The sequence below is a fragment of the Sander vitreus genome, chromosome 10 (assembly GCF_031162955.1).
Source record: "Sander vitreus isolate 19-12246 chromosome 10, sanVit1, whole genome shotgun sequence".
Lineage (NCBI taxonomy): Eukaryota > Metazoa > Chordata > Actinopteri > Perciformes > Percidae > Sander > Sander vitreus.
In genome coordinates, this window is record NC_135864.1 from 18,580,568 (window position 1) to 18,606,531 (window position 25,964).

At 43.5% G+C, this 25,964-nt stretch overlaps 1 protein-coding gene across 3 annotated transcripts; it reads right to left on the minus strand.

The window, feature by feature from the left end:
• Nucleotides 1-7: 7 nt before the first annotated feature.
• Nucleotides 8-25,327, minus strand: frmpd1b (FERM and PDZ domain containing 1b). Of its 3 annotated transcripts, XM_078260684.1 has the most exons (17): nucleotides 25,124-25,327; nucleotides 18,941-19,091; nucleotides 16,709-16,819; nucleotides 14,667-14,839; nucleotides 13,058-13,160; nucleotides 12,571-12,616; nucleotides 12,117-12,221; nucleotides 11,813-11,908; nucleotides 10,746-10,871; nucleotides 10,412-10,531; nucleotides 9,615-9,748; nucleotides 8,381-8,507; nucleotides 6,247-6,339; nucleotides 5,808-5,990; nucleotides 5,278-5,479; nucleotides 4,107-5,084; nucleotides 8-3,859 (listed from the first exon to the last, which is right to left on the minus strand). In XM_078260684.1, exons 3-17 carry the CDS (start codon nucleotides 16,813-16,815, stop codon nucleotides 1,278-1,280), a joined length of 5,175 nt encoding a protein of 1,724 aa, XP_078116810.1. In that variant the 5' UTR covers nucleotides 16,816-16,819; nucleotides 18,941-19,091; nucleotides 25,124-25,327; the 3' UTR covers nucleotides 8-1,277. The 3 variants fall into 3 exon arrangements, with proteins under 3 accessions (XP_078116810.1, XP_078116811.1, XP_078116809.1); XM_078260685.1 differs by lacking the exon at nucleotides 25,124-25,327 and having other exon boundaries at nucleotides 5,332-5,479; nucleotides 18,941-19,296; XM_078260683.1 differs by lacking the exon at nucleotides 25,124-25,327 and having other exon boundaries at nucleotides 18,941-19,296.
• Nucleotides 25,328-25,964: the final 637 nt, after the last annotated feature.

A 25,964-nucleotide genomic window follows, 5' to 3' on the forward strand; every position in this document is an offset into this window, starting at 1 on the left:
AACATAATGCAGCTGTTGTTGTTTTTAATGTTAGCACAAAAAAATAAGGGTACAGTATGTGGGGGTGGGGTGGTGAAGAGTTTATGTTTGCATAGCCATAAACTAAGGTAGAGACAGAATAGGACACAAAGATAAATGAATATCTACAGTTCTGACCCCATCATACAGCACCCAGTCCATCAGTCAGTATGTTATTTATTAGGTGGTGTGCCCAAAGAGGAAACCGTAGTGGGGAACAGTTGTGGCTCAGTGTTTTAAGACTTTGGATGTTTGCTACATCTTGACATATTTTAGTTTTAACAGTCACCTTTGTGCCTAGTCAAAAACATTTTTTCAACTACATAAGTAAGGTCCCCTGTTTTGCTTTCTGGGCCTTATCCACACATTCCCAGAAAATATATATGTAATGTCCTTTGGATGAAAACTAGAATAATGTTATATTACTGCATACATTTGGGTAATGGGAGTAATTCCAAGAGGCATTCACTCAGAGTCAGTCAGGACCAGGGAAAGGGTAGAAAAACACTTTACACAAGGGTATGTGTCTCATAAAAAGGTGCAATCTGTAACAGTCAAAAGTGCTCTCCCTGCTTTGTAATGGTATAGTTTTGTATCCCATTAATATGACTGTAATTTTGAAAAACTAAATCCTTAAAAAGGTGCACGTATAAAACAAATCAGTTAATAACTGTATTTTGCAAGTGTGATAGAGTATATTGTCTGTATTTTGTCAGTAAAACGTACTGTTATACTAAACTTGAAAAATGACAATTTACAGATTACACCTTGTGGAGTGGAGAAATCTTTAAAGCAGCAATAGATAACATAATACTGTCTCAAAGAGAAGGAAAAATTTAAATTCCAGTGACATCCATAGTTTGTTTTTTTTTTCCACTAGAGACCTGCACATCACAGACCATGGTGCAAATATTGTAAAAAATAAATACATAAATATGACATGGGTAATCCATCCTTACATACATACACATATTGTTATCATAAAATAAGATAATTATAAGATTATTATAAAATTCATATGTACAAATGCATAGTCCATATGCGTCCAAGAAGAGGCCAAGCAATGAAGTTTTAGGGTTTTGTTTGGTGTATGTGTTTTCCATGTGGGTGTGTGTAATGTGGGTTAGAGTTTGTGTGCTGTAGTGTGCATGGCACTTACTGTACAAGAACACAGGGGTTACACACCAAATCGCTCTGTGCTGTTTCCTCTTGTCTCACCTATAGAGTCAGTGGGTTATTAGTGGGTAAAAGTTCACAGGTCAAAAGTTGAGCGGTACTTGGCCAGGCGTGTCCGCGGTGTCTGGTGTGCATGTCCGGAATAGCTGTGTGAGTGCGAATACAGAGGAGATGAGCACAGTGCAGCGTTTGGCTAGTAGCCTCACCCCGTCACTCTCCCCCTGACCCTGTCTAGACCCAGTGAGGCCAACACTCTTACCCCCAACCCCGGCACCAGTTCCAGCTGTCTCAACAGCCCCAACAAACTCTCGGTATAGACCCACTATCTCCCTTAGCTTGTCCATGGCCTCCTGGCTGTCATTGTCCTCATCCCCGTGGACCAGACTCGCATTATGGCAGATGTCACAACCAGGGCAGGGGTTTGTTCGCAGGCAGGCTGCTGACAACTGAACCAGGGCACTGAAGCTGTTAGATAAAGAGCGTAGGGCTTCATCAGGAGCCCATCCTACACGTGTGGCCCGCTGGCACCCAGATGCCAACCGTCGAGCCTCTGCCTGGAGAAGACTCCTTTCAGCCTCTGTCATGGCGACGGTGCTTGTCCCAGTACAATTTGGGTACCGTGCTGGGGTAGTACTGCCTTCAGTTCCATTGTGATTTAGGTCAGGCTCTACTTTTATGCCTGTCATATCCTGCTTTGAGTTTTGGCATGATGTTTGTTGGGGTTCCTCAAGTGCTCCCTTCTCTAAGACCAGCATAAGTTGGTCTATATCTTGACGTAGGGAGGCAAAACCTCCCTTTAGCCCACCATAATTCTTGTTGGTAAGTGTACGAAGAGGACCACCAAATGAGTTTGTGGGGGAAACTGGACGTGAAACTAGGGGACTGAGTTCAGAGGAGGCAGTGGAGAAAGTAGAGAGTGGACGGGGGTTGTCCCTTAGCAGTGACAGAATATTGGGCTTTGGAGAGGGTGTTGTAGGAGAAGAGACGGGTGCCGGTCGGGCAGGTTTAGGGCGTGTGCGGCGGGAGAACTCGTAAACAGTAAGCTCCTCATCAAAGCTTATTCCATCCTCAGTGTCTCCACTGAAACAGTTGGCGTAAACAGTGTGGCAGCCACAAGCCTCCCGGTGCTGCTGTGGAGGAGTAGTGTCAGCTTGTGAAGAGGTTGGTGAGTCACCTCCAATTTGCATGCTGGACACACCTCCCAACCCCACTGCTGAATGGGGCCGTGACTGAGGCTGCTCCGATGAAACACTGCCACTGTGTGCACTATTCTCTTTAAAAGTCAGATTAGGGTTGGAGCCGTTTGTCCCATTGGCCTTTTTCATGTGTGAGGTCACATCCTGGGCCTCTTTGATGGTGGCTATGACAACCTCAGCTCCATCCTCTAAAATATCCCCTTTCCCTGCTGGTTTTAAGTTTATAGTCTCTTTTTCCTTGACAGGGGTCCTGTTTAAATCTGATAACCCACTGGCTACAGATAAACCAGAGCCAAATCCAGATGTGTCTCCATTGATGGAGCTCGTGGAGGGATAGTCCAGAGTTCCCAAAATCTCCTGGGAACGGGTCATGTACCAAGGCAGAGCCTGGATCTTCCCTCTCAGGGCAGAAGCTGGCAGTCTGCCTCCCAGGCTGGAGGAGCTGGTCCTCAGGTCTGATCCTGATCCAGATCTTCCAGGCTCTCTGCTTTCAAGGCCTCCAACACCTTTGGAGTTGGTTGAAGTAAGGGAGCTGGTAAGGGTAAGAGGTGCATCTGTATTTTTGGGTGACAGGCTTTCATGACTCAGGGAGACCCTCCTGGATCCTGACTGGACGCTGCCATTGCGTAAGCTCCAAGGGTGGATTCCATTTGGCGGACTGACACTATCCTCAAAGACCCCTTTGCTAGGATCAGTTGGGGAGACAGGAGAGCTAGCAGGTAGTGATAAGGGGTGGAAATTGGTTGGAGAAGTGGGTTTGGGAGGCACTGGTGGGGGGATAGCTAGCTTTGTACCTGAATTAGAGCGAGGGATAGGGGGTAGGTTTGGTGGCTTTCTTGTGGGTAGAGCAGTCCCATTGCTTTTGCCCTCAACTTTAGGGGTTTCCTTTACATCGGGAATGTATGCTTTGTCATTGGAAACAACATGTGCTCCATGTATCAAATCTTTATTCTCTTTCATATTGTTTTCTTGCCTCTTCACCGTTTCCTCAGTTTGTGGTGTTGTAATGGGTAGTGGCTGCTTGCTGCACCGCACTGCTGTGATCAGGGGTGATGAGAGAGGCAGTCCACCTGCCCCAGATGTGACAGACTTGAATTCCATGGTGTCTGGCTCCATTTCCAGTAGTTCAGAGGACAGACGTCCAGAGGCATCCCCATTACAGTGGGCATATGATCTCCCATGCTGGGGGGATTTGGGAGGAATGATCTGAGGTTTAGGAGGTAGATGGGGCTTAGGTGCCAATAGTGGTTTAACCTTAACTTCAGGTTTCTGAGATGGTTTTGGTGGACTGGGCTGTTGGTTGGCAAGTTGATTTGTGGGGCCTTTAAGCGTCTCCACTTCCCTCTTGATTTTAGAGGATCTGGCTTTATTGGCAAGGGGGGAGGATGGCTCTTTCCCCGGGAGAGCTGAAGGACCATTCCAGCTTCCACTCAAACGATTAGCATTCCGCCGGTCAGCCAGCTCAGCGTCTGTGAGACAGAGACAAATCAAAAGGAAAGGTCAGAAAGAGAAAGTCATCAGTGGATTAACACAACAACCACCCCCCCCCCCCCCTCCAACTCCTTTTAATCACATTAATGTCTCAGTGTTGTCACATCTTGCCATCACATAAAAAAATAAAAAACACACCACCATAAAACGACCTTCCCAAAATTGGGGCAAGGACAAATTGTCTTATTCATCTGCAAAGTCATAACAAACATGATGTAAACAAACCTGATAGATCAGGAACTGGGGGAGTAAATCTCTCCTGTGCATCAAAAAACTCATCTTCAGACTCTGAGGCAGTCTCTTTGACCAAAAGAGCTGGTTTGGGATTAGGTGAAGGTGTCAGGAATAGACCCTCTTCGTCCTTGGAGAGGCGCTGCTCAGCCTGTCCTGCTTTGTCCATGGGAATTGAACTCGTCCTTACTGGGACTTTGGGAGGGATCTTTTTCTTTTTTTTAATGGGTGATCTTTGAAAGGGTATGCTGTCAATCATTCTCAAATCTCTTGAACTAGGGATCTTAGAAATGCGTCGGAGTCCCTTAACTTCTTGCTCTTCTTCATCCTCCTCATCATCATCATCATTGTCATCATCACTAGTAGCCTCAGGCGGGCTAGGGAGGAAATCAGCCTTGGAGAGCTCAGCAAAGCAAAGGCAAGAGTTGTCATTGCCACGGTAATTGAGGTTTGTGGGTCGCAGGGGCCCTTGATGGCGTTTTGGCTCCAGGAGGTAGGGGTGGTGAACGTCCAAGCTTGGTAGATCCTCGCTTGTGCGTGGTCCACGGAGCACATCCAGACGAGATGGGGCTTTAGCTGCGGCATTGCTCTCCTCCAGGGCAGCACTCAAGGAGCCACTGGACAAGCTGGAGAAGCTGCTGGTGACCCGTGGGTCAGTGTGGTACCAGCTGGTCTCCAGGTTCATTTCTTCATCCATAATACTTAATTTACGCAGACCATTTCCTGTTGCGCCTCCTTCCTCTTCACCCTCATTTTCCATACCTTCTGTTGTCACTATTATCTTCACTTCCTGTTTGCCTTTGTGCTCTTCTCTCTCTTTTCTTTCTTCCTCTCTCCTCTTCTCTTCCTCCTCTCTCCTCCTTTCTTCCCAGTCCTGACTTGCTGGGTCTGGGCGTTTGTAATTCTGAGAATCCATTGGGTCATCCTCATCTGTTGAGTCATCTGAGTCACTACAGCAGCGAGACACATAACCTAATAACACCAGACACAAACAAAAAATTAGTAGAGAAGGATATGTTTTAAAATATGATAATATTATGTGACTGGCTTTTCTAACGGTACCCATACTGGCTGGTGACATACATCAGAATCTGATGTGTAAAATATCTAGCAAATGGCCAAAGCCAGAAAGTGATTATTTAAAAGTGAAACAGTTTTTGCTCACTTGATAGGGATTCATAGCACACGCCCTCTATTACGGCGAACCTCCCACACACACCTTCTTCAGCAGGAATCCGGTGCACCCTCACTTTTGGGCGCCCCAGACGGAAGACATTGACACTGGGATCCACAAGGAGTTTGCAGTAGCCTCCCAGCAGACACCCTAAGTCTTTGGCTGCCAGAGAGTCCATCAGTAAGGCAAATGGCTGCAAGGGGGAGGGCATTGCAGGAGAAACGGTAAAGTAATTAACGCCAAAGGGTAAGGAAGAAAAGGCGATGGAGGGGGAGAAAGAGGGAGAGAGAGTCACCTTTGAGTCCAGTGAATTTGCTTTATATAGCTACCACACACCCCCTTAGGCTGTATACTGTTTGTGTATTGGAGGAGAAATGCTCGACCTATATTTACTCGAGCATGAGCTTTGGCGTGAATGTAGTGAGTGAATATCCATTTTTTGTATCTGTGTCTCTGTATGAGTGTTGATGTATGAGTGTGTTTATGAATAATAGAGTCTAGAATCTCAATGTCTCCCTTACCTTCATGTCATGCAGTGAGATGCGCAGTAGGCTGACTTTGTCCGACTCAGTGAGCAGCTCCACTCGGCTAATGCTGCTGAACTCCACCAGTGTCGAGATCATATTGAGCTTGTGGTTGATGACCTGACTCATCCCATACTTGGCTCCCACCAGCAGACTGACCAACACCTCCCTTTCCTGAAGCTGAGTGTGGATGAGAGTGAGTTATGTTATATAATGAAACAAAATGAGCAGAGAAGAGTGGGACGAGGTAGAATAAGGGGGGAAAGGTGCAAATGTTTTTTTTAATATGGAAGATAACAGGGTTATGCTCAGCTGGACTAGCGGAGCCTTTTGAATAGTAACATGTAATATAGATCCAAGAATTGGAATTAAGTTGTTAGATGTTATATCCCTTTACAGACAGACCACCAGGTGATATCAGGCTCTTAACCCTTACCATCATCGTAGCTGTGTAGGACCGTCCCCCATATGAAATGAGCTCTCCCAGCTGAGTAAGGTAGGCCAACCGAGCCTGAGTTGCAGAAATTACCTAAAACACAGCAGTTGACAAAGAAGAGAGAGGAATGAAAGAAAACCAGGGGGGATGGTATGGTTGACTCACTGACCAAAACAATTCTTTCCACTGAGAATGTGATCCACTTATTTTCCCAAAACATTGCCCAAACCCCAGACCTACTATTTCCTTTATAATCATCCTCCCACCCACCCAGGGGCGGCAGGTAATGTAGGCTTGGGTAGGCTTAAGCCTACCCCAATATTCCATCCTACAAATGCAGAGAGACGGCTATCCTTGGTACTGTATTGTGACAGTCTGTGGGATAATTCCCACATTACTCAAAGACATTGAATGCACCCTCACAGCCCAGAAGCCATCAATCCCCATCCAAGTCTCAGTCATGGTTACACCAACACATGTAGATAAACCTGAACATTAAATCAACCCCACAACACTAAAACCCAGGTAACATAAATGCACACCCAAAACATCAACGGAGCATCATTAAAACAAATATGTGAAATATGTATATAGGTTGTTGAGCTTTTTATTGTAAAGGGTAAAGCAGAAGTGTTGAATTCTGACATGTGTTGCCATTGACTGTGTAACGTTATTCGATTAGGCTATAAAAGAGAAGAGGTGCAGTGCCGTCTTGGTTCGGAAGTTGAAATCCTTGTTTTTTTTTCAGATGGCCATTAATCCAACGATCTCTAAACAACTGTTGGAATAAAATATAACTATCCTAGTTAGCGGCAATGAGCGCGTCCTTTTTTTTACCAAAGATCCTTTCTGAACCATCTCTATTTTTACCACCGATCATGTGTATGCGGCTTATTGCCTTTTTACAGTCGCCGCAGCCGACCTGACGCGCGCCAATTTGACGTCAAAATGACATAGATCTCGCTGCCGCGCCAGGATTTTGAGTGTGCGACTGTAGCGTGGTGTGCGACTGTAGCGTGGTGTCACGACGCCGTTCTCTTATTACATCCATGGTTGATGCTCCACGTCCTTGACCGGCAGTTGATTGGACGAACGCGTCTGGCTACTCCCGAATTTCAAAAGCAACCATAATGGCGTCTCGTTCGGAATACGATCTCGTATTCTACAAAAATAGTTCACCGAAACGTGTTTCTGAAAAATACAGTTCCTGAATCTCTTCAAAGTCTTCATTTCAGATTGACAAAGGTCAGTTTGAAAGATTTTCGTCAGATTTTGAGAGGACCCGCGATCGTCGCGTCTCGTTCAACGGATTCATTTGCATAAAGATGGGCAACGGCCAGCTTTTTTGACGTGCAGCATTTTTTCAAATGCAGCGCTGCCTTCCCGGGATGCTTTGCGGGCGCGTTAAAGTCGCTTGACATCACCCATAGGAATAAAGTGGAGTGCGGCGCGACAGAAGCGTCGCACGGCCAGGTGTATCTGCACTGTATTTTTTTCAGCGGCACACGACAAAGCGGAAACAGGAAGCATGGACGAGTTCGAGGGCAACCGGATGCCAGGACTCTCAGAGTGACTGCAAGTCTCTCTTGTAAACTTACTGGGTTAAGATGAGTTCTTTTATGGTTAATGAAAGGCTTGATCCGACGAAGTAGGTCATTGAATCAAATCGAAACATTGACGTCAATGCTGCTGCCAGTTCTGCCGTTGTTAACCTTTTTCTTCTTCTTCTAGTCCGTAGAAATAGCAAAGTCGGTAGCCTTTCTTCATTAGCGCCACTTCTGTTCAGGAGAAGACTGCAACTAGTGTCGCGACCACCATGCGCGAGTATAAACATAACGTTATGGCGCTCCCATGACGTCACATTTGCACACGACAGGTCGGCTGCGGCAAGTATACCGGACGCTTAATCTAACTCCCTTCCACATTAGGCTACCCAAACCTCCACCTCACCCGCCGCCTATGCACCCACCATCTATCTTCCTTCCCAACCTGCTGTCATTCCATACATCACTTTAAACCTCAGGGAGATTAGCAGCTAAAATGTATCCTAAAGCCACTATAAACTGTCACTATCTATCTCTTTACATCTCTCGATGCTTCCTTCCACTCATCCGTCAGTCTGTACGTTACCTACCTTCTGGCGTGGCTCTAGCAGGGACTGGATCTTTTTGAGATGGTAGCTGATGGCTTTCCTCAGGTCCTTCTCCCTCATGTTGCTCAGCAGTGTGGGAGAGATGAAGCTGTCCATGCCAAACTCTCTCCTGTCATTACCACACACACACAGAGGAATGAAAACCGCACTGATACATGAACATGTAGCCTCAATGCAACCTAAAATTTAAGTGAAATTGAACTACAGTACCCCATATGCACTATATGCACTTCATTTGGCCAAGTAAATATTGGTGCAAAAGGTGAAGGGAGGCTGGGATTCAAATGTGAAATTGTAGGACAGGCAAGAAACATGCAGTATGATGTAGCTAATGTTAGCCTCATAAGCTAGCTAGCTTATGTGTTTTGATACATAGCAAACAGTGGCTTCAAAAGTACAGCTTCATTTTAAAACACTTAACTGCTACCGCTAGCCATTTGTCAGGTTACTACAGCATTAAAATACACACAAGATGAAGGTGAACTTTTATGCATAGATATCGCTATTGTTGTGTCACCAATGTAACATTTAGTAACTTGGTGTAATTCATATCATTACAAATATTCAGTTTCAGGTCTTATCTCAAGGTCATCAGTAAACACCAACCTAACAGCAAGTAAGGTTGACATTTTTACATGAAAACTAAATACAGACTTGAATGACACAAAATGACAAAGAAGTACATTGAGATTTGTGAGTAGACATATCTGCTGATGTTTTTTTCTCCCAACGGCTGCCACTAGATGTTACTAAACAGCCATATTTTAACTGAACTGTAAACATGACTGCATCATCGGTTTCATTTGAGATGAAAAAAGCCTACGTCTGCGGTATTTATGACTGCAGTGACGTAAATAATCATATTAATCTATCAACAGTGAGTCAGTGAGGTGGTCTTTTGGGAAATGGATCTGTGCTTAGGTGTTTGTGCATTTATGGATTTTAAGTGTGAAATTGAAAAACCCAAAAAGAAACTTTTGAGCAACACCCAGGAAATAGGGCAAATACACACCCTTGTGCACAAACGCAACACATTTTCCAATCACATTAATAGAGTAGGCATTTCAAATGCAACCTAATCCCACACACATTACGATTACAGCAATAGAACAAGCTCACACCCTTAGATCACCATAATTACACAAAACCCTATGAGTGCTGAGGGCTGTAGTGTCCCTACAGTGTGACCCTAAAAAGACAAATGCATATGACTCACGTAATACTCTTGATAGAGGCCCTGGTCTGTCCACAACTATCTAGTCTCTCGTGCATGTGCAGGGCAGCGAGGCGGAGTGCAGTGTTACACTTCATCTCGACTGCAAAACGCTCCTGCAGCACGTCCCCAACACTCTGGAAACACACACAGTCACAGCATAATGCATTCAGACATTACAAATACACATGCACATTACTGTAAACATACCTTTGTACAACTGAAAGACATCATATTTCGACATTTACTTGTTTAATATACCACCGTGCACTTTAAGTCAGACATTGCAAAATACACAGCTTGTGAGTATTTTTTAAAGTAAACCAACACTGGGACACCCAAAGTGCCACTAATACAGCAAAAACAAAACGCAGCAGGCGGCAAATACACCTTGTAGAACAATAAATCACTAAGACATAAGTGGCACTCCCAATGTTTTACTGTGCAACACAAATATGCAAAGACAAACTGTGGCTTTGAGACTTTTCATCCAGCGTTGAAATGTACGTAGTCTCAATGTTGAGCTACAACACAGCACATATCTGACTGTATGCAGGAGTTCTTTAACTCCCAAAATGTTTACTAGGTGAAACAAGGCCACAGTAATACATCTTAATATATTAGAGCAGTTTTCAACTAATATGAGAAAGACATGGAGCGACTGCATATTAACTCCAAACGTCTTAACTTTGATTCTGGCTCTATTTTTGTAATGTTTTAGAGCAGGTTTAGAGTACACAAGAGCAAGTTGCCACATCTATTAAATATCGGATATACAACTACATTCAGAATTATCTCACCTGTAAAAAGAGGTACTCAAAGGTAGAGGGGTCATCCTGCAGCAGATCCATTGGGTCTCTAGGGATGAAACACACCCTGAACAGACATCTGTAGTCATGGGAGTCTTTTTTCTGCACCACCTGGTAAAGACAAAAACAGACATATAAAGATATATGCAAGCTCTAAAAGTGAACCAAATCAACCACACTGCATCCGATCTTTGCTCGGTTGTACCCTCTTGTGAGTAGGTCTACTGGTACTACTTAAAAGTTGCATTGAAGTAAATTACACCTACTGATGAACATAACTTTAGTATGATTGTGTGTGGATTTGTGCATTCACAGTTTCCTTCACCTTCTGTATGAGCTCATCTTCGTGCAGCAGCAGTAGTTTGGTGATGCTGTACTGTTGCTCTAGCACCAGGGAAAAGTACTCGATGGCCCGGATGGACAGTTTATCCTTCAGAGTCAGCACAATGTCCTGGAATGGTGAAAAACCAACAGTTCAGACCCCCTTAGACAAACATGTTTCATCCCTGTCTGCTGATGGCAGATGGTCAAACTGATTCCTCCTCTCAGTTTCCCTTTGGCTGGGAATACAAACTGAAATACAAAACCTGCTGTAATAATCATAATGTGCTCATGAAGTCAACATACATGGACCTGCTGAGGGTGAGCTACTGACACAATTATTTTCCTTCTATATCTCATTGTGATGATTGTATACAGTACACCTCATAGTTTGCAAATGCCACAACAGGATTTATAGATTATATGTAGAGTTACTCACAAAATCCAGCTCTACCCTCAAACAAACAAATACTTCAAGGCTCTGAATCACAACACGCTTCTCCTCACTTCTAAATGTTTTGTAACTTCCTTCTCCAGAAGCAATATAATTAATTTTCTTTTTGTATTATTCCACCATTAAGAACAGCTACAGCCTACCCACACTCTAACACCCTTGGGTCAATCACAGCATAACTTATGGTGTGCTTAGTTACAAAATACACCCACTTGTTTCTAGGAAGCCTTTCACAGCTAGATCCACTGTTTGGTCTCATAATGCTTATGAAAGACTGAGGGAGCTAATGATTGGATCTTCTGAGGACACTAATGTAGGCAGCATGTAACACGATTTATCTATCTATGCTCGTTAAATCATTTTTGTGTCTAACTGTCACTTATTGCTATTGTTACAGTAAGATAGGTACATTCAGTTGGTATTGGTTTGGTTATATAAATGAACACATAGAAAGTTGCTTCTCATTGGCTTTCATAGAGTGCACTGGTATTGGAAAAACATATCAGCCGCCCAAAAGTGATGCTGCCATCTCTTGGGCCGGTCAGTAACGAGATGCATCATCCAATTGTTGGTAAAATTGCCTTTCTCTTCTTAGATTAAATGTCTGTCATACACACCTTGACAGTGGTGCTGTTGTCAAACTTGAAGGCCTTGGTCTGCCCGTTCTCTAAATAGACTTTTAGGACATTGGGCAGGAAGAGAAGAGAGTTTCCCTGATAGAGAGAAGTGAGAAATAACATTGTGGTTAGACAGGAATCAACATCAAACGAGGGAAGATAAAAAAGGAAAAGGGAGCATGACATCTTGGAAAATAAGTCCAAATAGAGAATGATCAAAAGTGTGAGGGATCCAATGACGAGTCATTCATCAGTGGCTCACAACAGTCTTCGTTCTGTGTAAAGTACAGTAGGGTTTTCCCACCTGAGTGTGCCCATTGACCACCACCTCCTCTGCAAAGCGCACTTTAACTGGATTACTCCTCAGACGAGCTCTCTTCTCTGCCGACATGATAGATGACTTGGGATTCTGCAACACAAAAACACGAGCCAGCGCCCTTATGTGAGGGCTGGACCACGGTCGAAGACGCACACACAGCTTTAACAAGAGCAATGAAAAAAATCAACTCTGAGACCAACAAACTTTTGAGACACAAAGCCGTAATCAAATGGTCCACATGCATTCGTTTGTACATCACAATCTAAAAGCAATGTGATGGCAGTTAATCATGTCAGAAGACACAGGTTGACAGTCACATGCTTGGAAACACAGAGCTTCATGTTTTAATAAAGGATGGTTTAATGACTCTTTTTGAATGTTTGTGTGTGTTTGGGTTGACAGAAGCTCATCAATGTGTTCTTTGTACTTATTTACTTACTGTCATGTGCCGCAGGATAGTCACAGTGATACAATCCTCCAAGTCCCTGAGTGGAGAAACAATGCATTCACACACAGAAACCCATGCAAAAAAAAACACGCACACAAGAGAGATCATTATCTTTCTAACCAGCTGTCAAGTAAGCACTTTCTGCTCTGACCTTTGCCCTTAATGTGTTAAGCCTTTCTCACACACACACACACACACACACACACACACACACACACACACACACACACACACACAGAAATGCACTCCAGCAAACAACTATGACAGTGCAATTGGTCACTGGATGGACCGGACACTGGTCCCAGTAACTGAACTGGCTTTTCATTGTCCACAAGAGGCAATTTAAATACTTGCATTTTAATCCCTGTCCAGACAGACAGACAGACAGACAGACAGATAGACAGATAGATAGATAGATAGATAGATAGATAGATAGATAGATAGATAGATAGATAGATAGATCTCTGCATATTCTCACCTTAAGATGTTTTCCACCTGCTCAGCGCTCAAATCCTCCAGCACTGTATCATTGATCTGCAGCACCTGGTCCCCTGGGTACAGTATCCCATCTGCAGGACTCCCTACACAGGCACACGCACACACGCACACACACAGACACACACACACACACACACACACACACACACACACAATGAAAAGAGTAAGCGCCTGCATAAAACAAAAACCCAGCTGCACATGTGGGCTTGCACTTTCTGTTCAGATAAAGGGAGATATACACACTGATGCAGGCGCACGCACACACATGCACGCGCACACAAAATGACACATATGGTTATTCAACATGGCTGACTCAACAGTGTTCAGCTGAGCTCTCCAGGATGTGAGGGGTTACACTTATTCTGGATCTCATCCAGCTCGGCTCCGCTCTGCTTTCTCTAGTTATTTATACTCATTTGTCTTCAGGCAAAAGAGCACGACTGAGGCACAGCAGTTTTAGCTTACTTTAACACACACACACACACACACACACACACACACACACACACACACACGCATACATAAACATACTAATGTTTGTATGTGTGTAAACACATACTCCCACATACAGACATACAGATATTTTCACACAACCAGACTGACTGGCAAAGCCCCGTCTGTCCCTGATTTTGACCCACTAGCGGCATCCCACACTGCTTTGCAAGCTTACACACACACACACACACACACACACACACACACACACACACACACACACACACACATTCCCTCGCTCTGGCCAGACAAGCAAACCCCACCCCCCACCCTGTCAAGCTTTTCATGTCAGCTCTGCCAATATCCTGATCTGTGCGGTTTTTCAAGTCCTCTCCCTTCCTCCTCTTTATTTTTCTTTCCTTCTTCCTCATCCACCACTTTTCTCTCACATTCCCCCTACCTTGCTGACTCCTCCCACACCCAAAGGTGTCATCCCTCCACCTGCACTCTGCACACTTTCACACTCTTTGCTTTGCTCTTTTTTGCCATATCTGCACTTTGGTTGTTGTCTATTGGTCTTCCTGCTGGCATCTTCTCTGTCTATTAAATCTTGTCTTCTGTTATCACTTCTCTTTTTTTGGCAGCAGATAGCAATTACAGAGCTGGTGGCAGGGTGGGACTCTTTATCAGCTTATTTTACAGGGTAGACATAAAAGTAATGGATCTCTCTCTCTCTCTCTCTCTCTCTCTCTCTCTCTCTCTCTCTCTCTCTCTCTCTCTCTCTCTCTCTCTCCCACTATCAAGGTAGACAAAATGAAAAGTGATTGAATATAGAAAGGTTGAGCATGTGTCTCTGTTGTTTCTGTGGCCCTGTCTGGCATCGTGCCCTGCAGTTTGAATTCCAGTGGAGAGTCAGTGTGTGTGTGTGTGTGTGTGTGTGTGTGTGTGTGTGTGTGTGTGTGTGTGTGTGTGTGTGTGTAGGTGTGTGTGTGTGCGTGCGTGTGCGTGCGTGCGCGTGTGTAGGTGTGTGGGTGTGTGAGAGAGAGAGAGAGAGTTTTGCTTCATAAACAGGTAGCCATTTAGAGGGGAAGCAGGAAAACAAATTGCAGTTACCTTCCTAGACAAACATGTCACAGTAAACACACACCATGTACCTGCGGCGATGTCCCTGACGAGCAGGGGTGCATTTGTGGTGAGGATGAAGCCGTGACCAGTGCTGCTGTCCAGGACCGGGTCCCTGGTGATCTGCAGCGTCAGCTTGGCCTGGAAGTTCTGATTGGACAGACTGTTGGAGCGCTGCGACCTCCCATCGCCTAGCAACCGCTCTCTGAAGAGGTCAAACAAAGTAACAGGTTACCTGCTTGGAGACAACACTGTGGTCATCAAGACCGAAATTCAGGCAGATGTGTCCCTTGTACATTGTCAACTTCCTCACATCGCTTTGTACAGAAAATCTTTTTTTCTTTTACAAATCATTGCCTTATTTATTAGGCAATGGCTCAAACTTAAAACGTTACAGTTGTGTTGCTTTGAAAATTCTACTTTTCCACCTAAGTACTATAATTTTGCAAAATTTCACACAGCAAGAAGAATCTTCACTGATTGTTTTTACAGAGAATTTGAGCCTACGAAATAACTAAATTTTTATTTAGTTGGGCATTTATTTTTTTTGTAGAATATAGAATAGAATCGAATAGAATGCCTTTTATTGTCACTAAACACATGTACAGTGAGATTAAAAGCAACTCCTTTTCCAGTGCCAACATATACGTAGAAAAAATAGTAGTGCAAAAAAAAAAGGGGGTAAGGTGCACATTTGAGACACTATATACATATATACTCACATTTCAGAGGCTGGTATCTGTAAATGGAGGCATTTTTGCTTTTATTTGTTTTTATGGATCTGTTTTTGCATGTTTACTTTAAAAGTGACTCAAATGATTCATTACCAAAGGAGTTGCTAATTAATTTGAAACTAATCAGTTGTAAGACACATATAACCACAACACAACAAGATTAAGAGTCTACAGCCGTGCTGTGGCTCTGTGATGATGAACATTGGCACAGTGGTGCTTGGAACTAAATGCTAACATTTCACCACCTTAGTTTTGTGTGTTAGCATGTTAACATTTGCTAATTAGCACTAAACAAAGTACAGCTGAAGCTGATGGGAATGTCATTAGCTTTACAGGTTTTTGATCATAAATCAAAGTATAGTAAAGATTTAACTTTTTGACCTGATGGTGTGTCATTATCAAATGTTATTGCAAGTCATCCTCTAGGGACCTTGAATATCTGGTCAAATAGCAGGGAACCATGAAGCAGAGAATAGAGTTCACATTCATATAAACTGCTATACATCATCAGCTGAAATGCACTATGGGAATACACAGTATCTGTATATGTGGTTAAATCAGTGACTCTCTCCCTGAGACCTGCTGTCCTGGTGAGCTGGTTGTGATGTGGGGAGACTTTTTCCCCACCAAAACAAGGAGTTCACTGGGCTTCCTCTGCATGGCCTCCTCTGCTGAGAATGAGAAGCCACTTTGTGGACAACAAGGGAATGAAGGGCTCTTGAAAGCATATTTGTGGTCAACTGTGGGGTGTGTTTGTTTGTGAGAGAGGGACAGTCAGGTTTTGAATATGTACTCAACTATGTGTTATGCGTCTGAATGTGTGGGTTTGGGGAGGAGATCTGGTGTGTGTGCTCACTTTTTCTTTTTTTCTTACTATGTTCTGATTTTAATGTATTTTCTTCTCTTAAGAAAGAGATTTCTAAAGTACCACATAAAAATACACCATTTGAAAGGCTACATTTTTTAATATTAATATATACCACACCTCCCACATTTCTTCTCCAAGAATCTGGCAGTAGGCCTAGAAATGGATGATGCTGTTTTCTCCACTCTCTATCCCAAACTTTATTGTTTAGTTTCTTTTTTTACTATACAAGTTGTTTTAGTTGTCATTGCCGCAGTGCTTTGTGTGGGCTCGGCATTTTCTGCTACAACTGGCTGTGTGGTGCCAACATTTATACTGCATACTCAGTTGTTTTCCCATCAAAATCTACTCCACTTTCTAACACAGGTGCAAACATTGGACAAACCTCACAGGGAGTATTTTTCATCCCAACTTTTTAGTTTTGGAAACATTTCCTGAACTTTACAGAGGATCTTTGCCCGTCTTCATTCTGTACCTGCTAAGCGACTCTCGGGTACGTCGTATTATTGTTCCCACCACCTGCTGCACCCGACTGGCCCTCCGAGCTGGAGACCTGCTCCTACATCGCTCCTTCTCCTCCATTTATCTAAAGAGACAAAGATAGAGAAGGATATGAGCTACAGACATGATCAGAACATAGAGAGAAAATGAGACGTGGGGAGATAATGAAAGGATTTGGAGGAAAACTGTTTAGTTTAGCTCTGTCTTGTACGGCACCAGAATTGTGCTTCAGCTAAATTAGCATTTTGTCTGCTCTGTTTTAATATTCAGAGCATGTAGGCTGCCTTGAATACGATGAATAATCAGATATGTGAACAGAGCAAGAAAGGCTGAATGAGAAAAAAGGGGTGGACTATAGTCAGCATGAACAACACATGTCACACATATTTGCCTAAATGACCTGATTCTCAACAACTGCACCATCACATGATAACAGGATTCACAAAGAGTTCAACGTAAGTATGTTACAATCTGCATGTTCACTACAACTCGTACAATTCGCCTGCACTTTAAACAGGCTGGTGTTCGAGACATAATGAAGAATGGGGGGCTCAAGAAAACCTCAGGGAGGCAAAGCTGGTCAGCATTGAATCCTTACCAATTCTCAAGACAGGCACCTCCCCTCAACTGTTTTTTGTTTATGTCAGCCAATCAATACACTGGCATTAAGCTTGTAGAGCCTCTGATAAATCCGTCACAGGGTTTATTATCTAATGCTGAAAATATACTCTATAAGGGGTACTGGATTATCATCATGTTTCTTTTCTATTGAAAGATTTTAGAGGGCAGGGATGTGTTTGAGGAATCTGCTTCTACTGTGTTTGGGATTATTTAAAGTAGCGGTTTTATTTGTGTGCAGTATTACGGTGATAAGATATTGTTTTGCTGCTGTCTTGTGATATACTTCATCTGCTGTTTGTGTCTGTATTGGACTGTTTCACCCCATGAGGCGAGGAAGAGGGAGAAAGGAAAGGAAACTTTGCAGAAACGCGACCAAGACCTGATCAATACAGCTAACAATGATGAATGTGGTCCTGAAACCTAATGATCCGTACCTTGGCCTCGGCAGCCAGCTGCGCAGAGATTAGTTTGATCAGGTCTCTGAAATATGGAGCAAACTTCTGCAAGACTTTTGTGAAGATCTTAAAATAAGCATAACAGTTGTGCTGTTTGGCCATCTGCCACGCTTGTATGAGGCATTTTTGAAACATGCCTTTGAGGAGTGAGGAGGAGGGTAAAGTTATTATATATACAGCACAAGTATAGTGTATATTGTACTTTAAGTTCTGAGTTATGGCGGAACAATACACACTGCATTGCAATCAATAGAGGACTTTAAGCAGCTTTCTGTAAACAATCAGCATCTAAAACAGATTTCAGCTTGTCTCTGTTTAAGTGGTTGCTGGTTGTAGCCTCACTCAGTGTATAGTAAAGCGTGTGGTGTAGGTCTGTCCTTTAAGAGGATTAGAGGCCCTCATTCTGCACGGGCCAACACTGGTCAGGGTGTCACTTTAAAACTTCCCGCTGATCCAGATTGAAGCAGATTGATGTGGATGAGTGAGGCTAGGTAGCTGAAAGCTGCACAGTGTGATTACTGACAAACATTTGATCATGTACAGTAGATCATGACACATGTTTGGACTGCTAATAGAGACTTTCTTGCATTGTGTTGAATGTGCAGCATGCTTGCAGGTGTATGGATGTGCATGTGTGAGTGCTGTAGTGCTGCAGTCAGTGCTGAATCAGGTGACCGTTTTTGCTGTCATTCTCCTTCTTTCTCTCTTCTTTCATTTATTTTCTCCTCTCTCTCTCTCTCTCTCTCACCCTCACTGTCCATGCCGAGTCAGGTAGTCGTCTCCAATGACAGTCTCTCTGGGCAGCAGCAGCAGCAGACAGCCTTTTTTATATACAGTACATGGCATGTACATCCTAAGCACCTACTATCTTCACTCTTTACAATAACAGCCCACCTTTATAACTTTACTAAAGCAGATAGTGTGTACATGGTTCAACCCTTAAAAAAACATTTTTTTAAATTTATTTTAAAATGTATTGCATGTGGTAAGCTTCTTGAAAAGGCAGAGAGAAAGATTTGACATATTACATTCTGTCGTCAAGATACCAGCACTTTCAGGAGCTCCAATCTTCCACATATTTTAAGAAAGCAGCACATTTTATCTAAAGACTGTGTGAGAGCGTGACTCACCGTGATGTGGCTTGTCTCTTCAGGACTCCAGAACACAAATACCCTCTCGCCCTCTGAGACATCAGCTCTGCAGACCCTCCAGGATTGGCTGAGAAGAGGTGGAGGGGGGTCTTTGTGATCATCGGGGCCAATCCCAATTTGGTGTGGCCACCTGTGCAGAACAGAGCAACGCTATCAGGGAGACCTGTCAAAACCCATAAACAAGATGCATATCCACACGAGTTTATAATTAGAGCATGAAGCAACCAGTTTTCAAGTCTGATTAAGTCAGAAAGCTGTATTTTAAACTATTTATAAGTAACTTTATTCCAGTTGTTGATGTCTTTAGAGTGAACATGCAAGTATGTCAAGCAAAGCAGGTCTAAACCAGATATGTGGTTGTGGTTTTCCAAGAAGCCACTCCTCTGGTCCCTGAGGCTCTCCCTCTCCCTCTCGGTCTTTCTCTCTACTCCTCCTCAAAAGCACATGGTGATGTGGAGATGAGGCACTCCATCTCCATCTGCTTGTCTAAATTAAAATTTCATACCGCCCAGTTCAGTTAACAGTTCTTACTGGCCGTGCTCTAAAAGCAAAGAGGACAGGCTGTGAACCGTGATGTGTTGGGAGAGAGAAACGCTGCCAGCCAGACAGAGATTTTGGCCAATAATAAAATAGGACAAGTCTTTCATATGAACATCAGGGCAGATATGGCTGAAACATTAGCCAGTCTCTGGTTCGGGGAGAAAAACACACCAAGGGAACGTTTTGTTGTGAAAACCCTGGCTGTTGAATTACGAGAGACTCTGAATAAACATTCTTGATCTCGTCTAAAAGGAAACCTCCTCATTTTGCACTTGAATGTTGATCTGTGAAGTAAACTCTCACTCTCTGGGGCTTTCATCTACAAGAAGGAGCAGAAATCAAGGAATTGATAGTCCCATCTGTGCAGCTCTTCCATCAGGCCCTGTGTCCCGCACACAGAGCTCTTTCACAAGGCCCATGTGTCCCAGGGAAAAGCCAGCAGAAGACCTAGACCCACACAGACTGCAGGGCACATGAATAATGCATGGGGCTAATGCAGCTAGCCTCCGACCGCCTACTTCTACCACTTGCCAACACAGGCAACAAGAAGAGCGAAGCACAGAAGAAGAGAGACACACAGGAAAGATGTATGGGGGTTGCAGAGGTGAGGAGGAGGGGAGAGGAGTGGGGAGGGGGCTCTGAGGGGCTGGGAAAAGGGGAAGGGATACAGAAAAGAGAACTGGTCTAGGCAAAGAAAAGAGAGAAAGGACAGGATATTGCAGGGGGGACAGAAAGGGGGAGAATTTGAAAGAGGGTGAAGAGGGCAGCGGCAAAGAAACAGGAGAGTAAAAGCTGCAGGAGGAGAAAAGAAAGAACAAAAGTATCTACAGTGAAGTAAAAAGAGTCTGTCGCCAAGAGCGGTGGGGAAAAAAAGCTGATCAACGTAGCATTTCTCCACAAACTGGAGCACACAAAGCCAGGCAGCAGACATTTATGTATGGTTAAATAAATAAATACAACAGCAGACCTGTAGCATTGTTTCTCATGCAGTTCTAAACTTTTCCATTACTATATGGTGTCTTAAATGAAGAGCTTGTTCCGTCTAATTTCTAATGATGTGACAGCATTTTCAAATCCAAGGCAGTAAAGCCTTTGTGTCTGGGAGCTGATGATGAGTCTGCTCCTAATCTGGTTCTGAATCAATAGTAATCGTGAATCCTGTCCTTAAGTCCCAGAGCTGCCCACAAACACAGCTCATCGGCAGGCCTTATAGACATTTCACTCTTTCTCCTTTCTTTCCTCCTTTTACCTTCTCCGCCAATCTTCACTGTACATGGAGAATATTTGTATACAATGCTATAAGGTAATAAAGCCTTTCTATATCTCTCTGTTTCAATCGCTGTGTCTCATTTCTCCGAGACAATGTCCGCCCCTCAGCTCATTTGCCCACACAATCTCTCTCTGTCTCGGACAAAACAGTCAGTTATTCAACCCTGTCGCCTGGTATGAGAACACATGCAGTTCATAGAAGCACTCCACTCTCTCCTCAGAGGTTGAGAGGTGGCACTGAGCTGGCAGCTTTTGTGCAGCCAGCTGGATAGAAAACAGCCCAATTAGCACTGCTGAGCCAGACCGGGCCAAAGCAGGTCGAACCAAGCTGGACAGGGCCTGGTGAACTAGCATTAGCACATGAAGTGGGAGGAAAAATGTACAGCTGCTGTTCTGCTAAATAACATAATCCGAGATAATGGATATGACAATCTGACTGACAGGATGAATTTCTCAGCAACAAACTTACATTTTTGTTAATCAGCTCTCTGCACTAATGAATAAAGACTGGACTCAGGGGCACTCTGCAGTTACAAACACTCAAGCACACACTACATGCACGCACAATATGCACACACAAATAAAGAAACACACACACACACCCTTCAGCCAAAAGAGACACACCGGATACAGCTGCACCACATGAGGCGCAGGGCAGCAGCAGCAGCCAGGGGCGGAGCCAGATGTTGTTAACATTCGGGGCTCAGCCCAGACCAAGGGGGTTCCAGGGGCATGATCCCCCGGGGAGATTTTTTTTTCCCCATTTACAGCAGCTATTTCAACGTATTTTCATTCAGATATCTGGAGGTGGGAGGTCAACGGACCACTTTGAAAGTTTTTCCCTCGCCAAAATGTAGCTTAACTTTGGAGCGTTATCTTCCCAACGAGTTAGCATGACATGGTTGAAACCAAATGGATTCCTTAGTGTTCAAGATTAATAAAATGCTAAGTTATTGTACAACTTCATGGTCACAAGCAGCTTCTAAAATAATCAATACATTGTAATTTTGGATAGGAATTTAATAAGATCTCACCACTGCCATGTTCTGAAGAAATTAAATATATTTAGCTTTGATCACTTCATTATATTTGCTAACATTAGACTTATCCATAATGTCAAAATAACCAGGCTTCTCAGGTGCTCAGCTGTTGCAGTAACTCAGGCTGAGGAATTGTTAGGTGTCCTTTCATAAAACTCCCTTTGGATAGATTATTTTTCTGTTGAGAGGATCAATATGTGAAAACATCATATTGCAATGATTTGTTTAGAGCTATCATGAAAGGTATGAAGGATTTCTAAGGTTGGGTAGTCCGCAAGGGCATCACCCTGTACCTTCTACCTCCTGATGGGAAAAACTCATATTCACCACAGAGAGATTGTGTTACATCACTGAGGATTGCACACCCTTTCCTCACTATTTGGTACAAACATTCATGCTCCCCAGAGAATGAAGTCAAATAACATTAGTGATCCCCTGACTTTTCCTCTCGTGCCACCAAAAGGTCACAACTTTTACTTATCCAGTAAAATATCTCAACATCTACTAGATGGATTGGCACAATATTTTGGTAGAGACATTCAATCCCATCCTTATGACTCTGAGGATTCCTGACTTTACTTCTGGCACCACCAGCAGGTTGAAATGTGTGATTTTTAGTGCCATAGAATTTGACTGATATAGGGACATTGTAAACTAGCCTAGGCTTTACATGCTATGTATGTGACATTGGTCAATGATATGTACTTGTCCCTGTGAAAATAAAACATTAAAATATATTCCTATTTGCACTGAAGTCCACCAAAGAAATTACAGAGTTAAAAAACACTATTACAGTCAACTGTCAAACAGCAGCTTGGTAGCTTGTTCAAGTCTGTTGATTGCCATAGTTGCTTGTTGTGTTTTGCTAAAATCACATCTCCCATTCTTCATTCAGCCTGTCAGCTCATTCCATTAGCATTATGAAGACAGGGCTCACCGTGCACCGCTCGTTTCATTTCCCCTTTTATCAGCGACCTGGCGAGGCTTGAGTTCCCCAGTGCACTATTAAATAATGGGTCTTTTGAAGATTAATAGTGCGCTGCATTGTGTTACAGATCTCTATTGATGGTTCTGATAGTTCCAGAGAGAGACAGACAGCTAGACAGAGAGAGAGAGAGGAAGATCTTTGGATGTTAGAGGATGATAGATGTTGCAAGTCTGCAAAACTGTTTGCCTTACTTCTGTTGCTGTCTGAGCCAATTTCCTTCAACTCAGTGATCTTTCAAAAACTGCACAATAGAGTTCTTATCTTTAAGTAAAAGTAATATGAGGGCCGCCAGTGAGCCAGCAATAGGCCTCTGGGCTTTGGAATAATACTTATATGGCTACAGTATGACTTTAATATTTTATATCACAGCGAAGAATAGAAGAGGATAAACCTGGGTAATTATTATAGGCTTAATGATTTTTTTAGGCGTTTTATACTCAATGTTTCAATATATGTTCATAAATAGAGTTGGCCTACATTATGGTGCCACTGCCAGTCAAGTGTGCCATCACCATGAATCTGTCACCACAATGAGGTCATGTCTCCTTTTTCCTCTGCAGGAGTAATACTGGTACAGTCTGAATGGGAAAATACTAATTTACAGTACAGTCATTTGGACTGTACATCAATCAATCAATCAATCAATCAATCCACCCATCCATCAATACACTACCATTAACATACACCAATGTAATCCCTGACCCATGAATTAATTTAATTCCTTTACTGAAACCCACCAGTATTGATTGATCTGATAACAGTTATCAGTGGCTGTTACAATAGGAACCACATTCCTTAACAGCTTCAATTATCGATTGATTATGGATGATCAGTTGGTCCAGGCATTTTACTAGAGCAGCAAACACCAGCCCAGCAACACAGTGTGCCCTTGAGACATGAAGCTGTAAGACTAAAGAGGAGGAGAGGGGGAGAGGATGGCTGGCTCGCTGGCGGCAGTAAGTGGGACAGAGGAGCAGTCAGCGGGGCAGATCGAGGCTAACGCAGCCAGGCATCAAGGCTTTCCTGATGTGCAAGTTCTGCCTGTTGTGTTTAACCTCGGGCAGACTGACCTCAAAGCAGCAACTCCTATCACATGTTGTAGCAAACATCCCTGAGTCATAGCACAAAGGCAGCAGCAGTCAGTGTTAGAGCACAGCAAAACGCTCTCAGTGCACACAAGAGTGAAAGCAAAACACTGAGCATCCACAGCTACTTCACATAGGCTGCTCATCATAGGACCAAAATGCCATTCATTCTATGTCTGTGTGTGTGTGTGTGTGTGTGTGTGTGTGTGTGTGTGTGTGTGTGTGTGTGTGTGTGTGTGTGTGTTCAGCTGTGGCCCACGAGCAGCTGCATAGGACGCTGTTATAAAATACCTAATGATCAACTTAAGTGATGTCTCTATGAACAGTGAAGGCTCTCTGGTAGGCTATAACACGTGTTTAAATGGAGCCGCAATCAGCGGTCATATTTAATCATGTCATGCATTAAATGAAGGCCCCAGAACAGCAAAACGCATTGTTCCGGTCTAGTTGTGTTGCGTTTGTCATGCCTGGCACGGCACGGAAAAGCGCAGGGAAGAGGCTGCTTCTGGCCAAAGGATATGAGCAAAGAAAAGAGGAGAGGCGACTGGCCCAGGCTGGCTGCACATCGCCTACGCCCATTCACAATGTGCGTGTTTTACTACGCAGACTCCTGGCAGCCCCCTGATCCGTCCGGATTTAGTCCGTTCATTTCCAGTCTGTAGCCAGTGACGGTGATTTCACTGCGCACAAGGCAGCATGGATCTCCACTATTACTGCATAAGGCATGTTTTTGTGAATATTAATGCCATTCCGTGTGGTACAAAAATTGTCAGAATTTTGACTGTTATTCTGTATAGTAGCCTAGTTAGCCTACAGTTTTATATTCCCAATAACCTGAATGTAGGTTCTGAGAATGGACTAATATCGACCGTGTAAATCGCTCATAAATGCTTTATAAATGCCCTTAAATAATCAATATTTACCATTGCACTGACTAAACACTAACTTTGATGAGTAGCCATGCCGGTAAACCAGAGGGCTAAACAAAGAAAAAAAAGGTCAGTCTTTTGTTACCTTTATAATCTTAATCGGATTTAAATCTCTCCACCGCCTCCCTCAAAACAGTGATACGGGTGTAGCCTGCAGGCGTTGTGAAAACGAACATCACTTAAATTATTCATTTTTATGTGATAAATATCAGTCCAAATGGCATGAATGGATGCAAGGTGCTGGCTCCTCCGTGTACAGCCGGGCGCTCCTTCATCAGACAATAACATCGTGAAATACCGAGAAAACTCACCTAGTGGTCTGAGGAGGAGACAGACGGACCGGGAGTCTGGGAGGGCTATCCCCCAAAAAGAGCAGCGATGCGGAGAATTTGAGGAGAAATGATGTTTGATTCTCAAAAATATCCGCGGCGTCCTCCTGGGCAGGACGATGATGGTGATGTGGTGTGTGGGGGGTTTGGCTATATGCTGGATGCTGTCATCGTAGCCTACTGGTTATGCTCTCTGACTAATCCTCGGCCCTGAGCTCAGAAATAACCCACCCCCTCCCTCTGTTCGTCTCTCTCCTCCCTGCCTCCTCCGCTGTCTGCCCGAAGGCCCCCCACCCCTCCTCCGCAAGCTCAGTTCTAACCAGTGACTTCAATCCAATAACAATAACAATAATAATAATAGCCTAATAATAATAATAATAATAATGATGATAATAATAATAATACACATAGTTCGAGATGTAGGTTATTGTTATTGAAAAAAATAGTGTTGCTGTTGTTTTGATCTAGTTTTCACATTTTTGTTAGCCTATAATTTCTAATACTTTGAAAGTCATATAGGCCTACTGAATGACTGTATCCATCTTAATAAACGTTGTTTTGACTGTAAATTAAAACAAGTCTACTTTTTATCTTTATTTACAAGGACTTTATCATTTATTCCTATGAAGTCCAATGTGTTGTGTAAAATAAATACAGCTCAAAGTGATTTACACTTTCACAACAAATAAACATAATCATTGTGTGTCAGCTGCATACTAATTGCAAGTTCGTTGGGCAATCTGCACCCCTAAATCCCAATATCAACTCAAATGATAAGTTCCTCAAAGCGGGTCGAGCATTTGAGGAACTTTTCAAAATTCAA

Coding starts and splice junctions, on each gene's coding strand:
- frmpd1b (XM_078260684.1), bottom strand. CDS start 16,815: ATGGAGGAGAAGGAGCGATGTAGGAGCAGGTCTCCAGCTCGGAGGGCC. Junction 10,532..10,745: donor AAGATGAGCTCATACAGAAG/GTGAAGGAAACT, acceptor TGTCTTTACCAG/GTGGTGCAGAAAAAAGACTC. Junction 9,749..10,411: donor TTGAGTACCTCTTTTTACAG/GTGAGATAATTC, acceptor GTGTGTTTCCAG/AGTGTTGGGGACGTGCTGCA.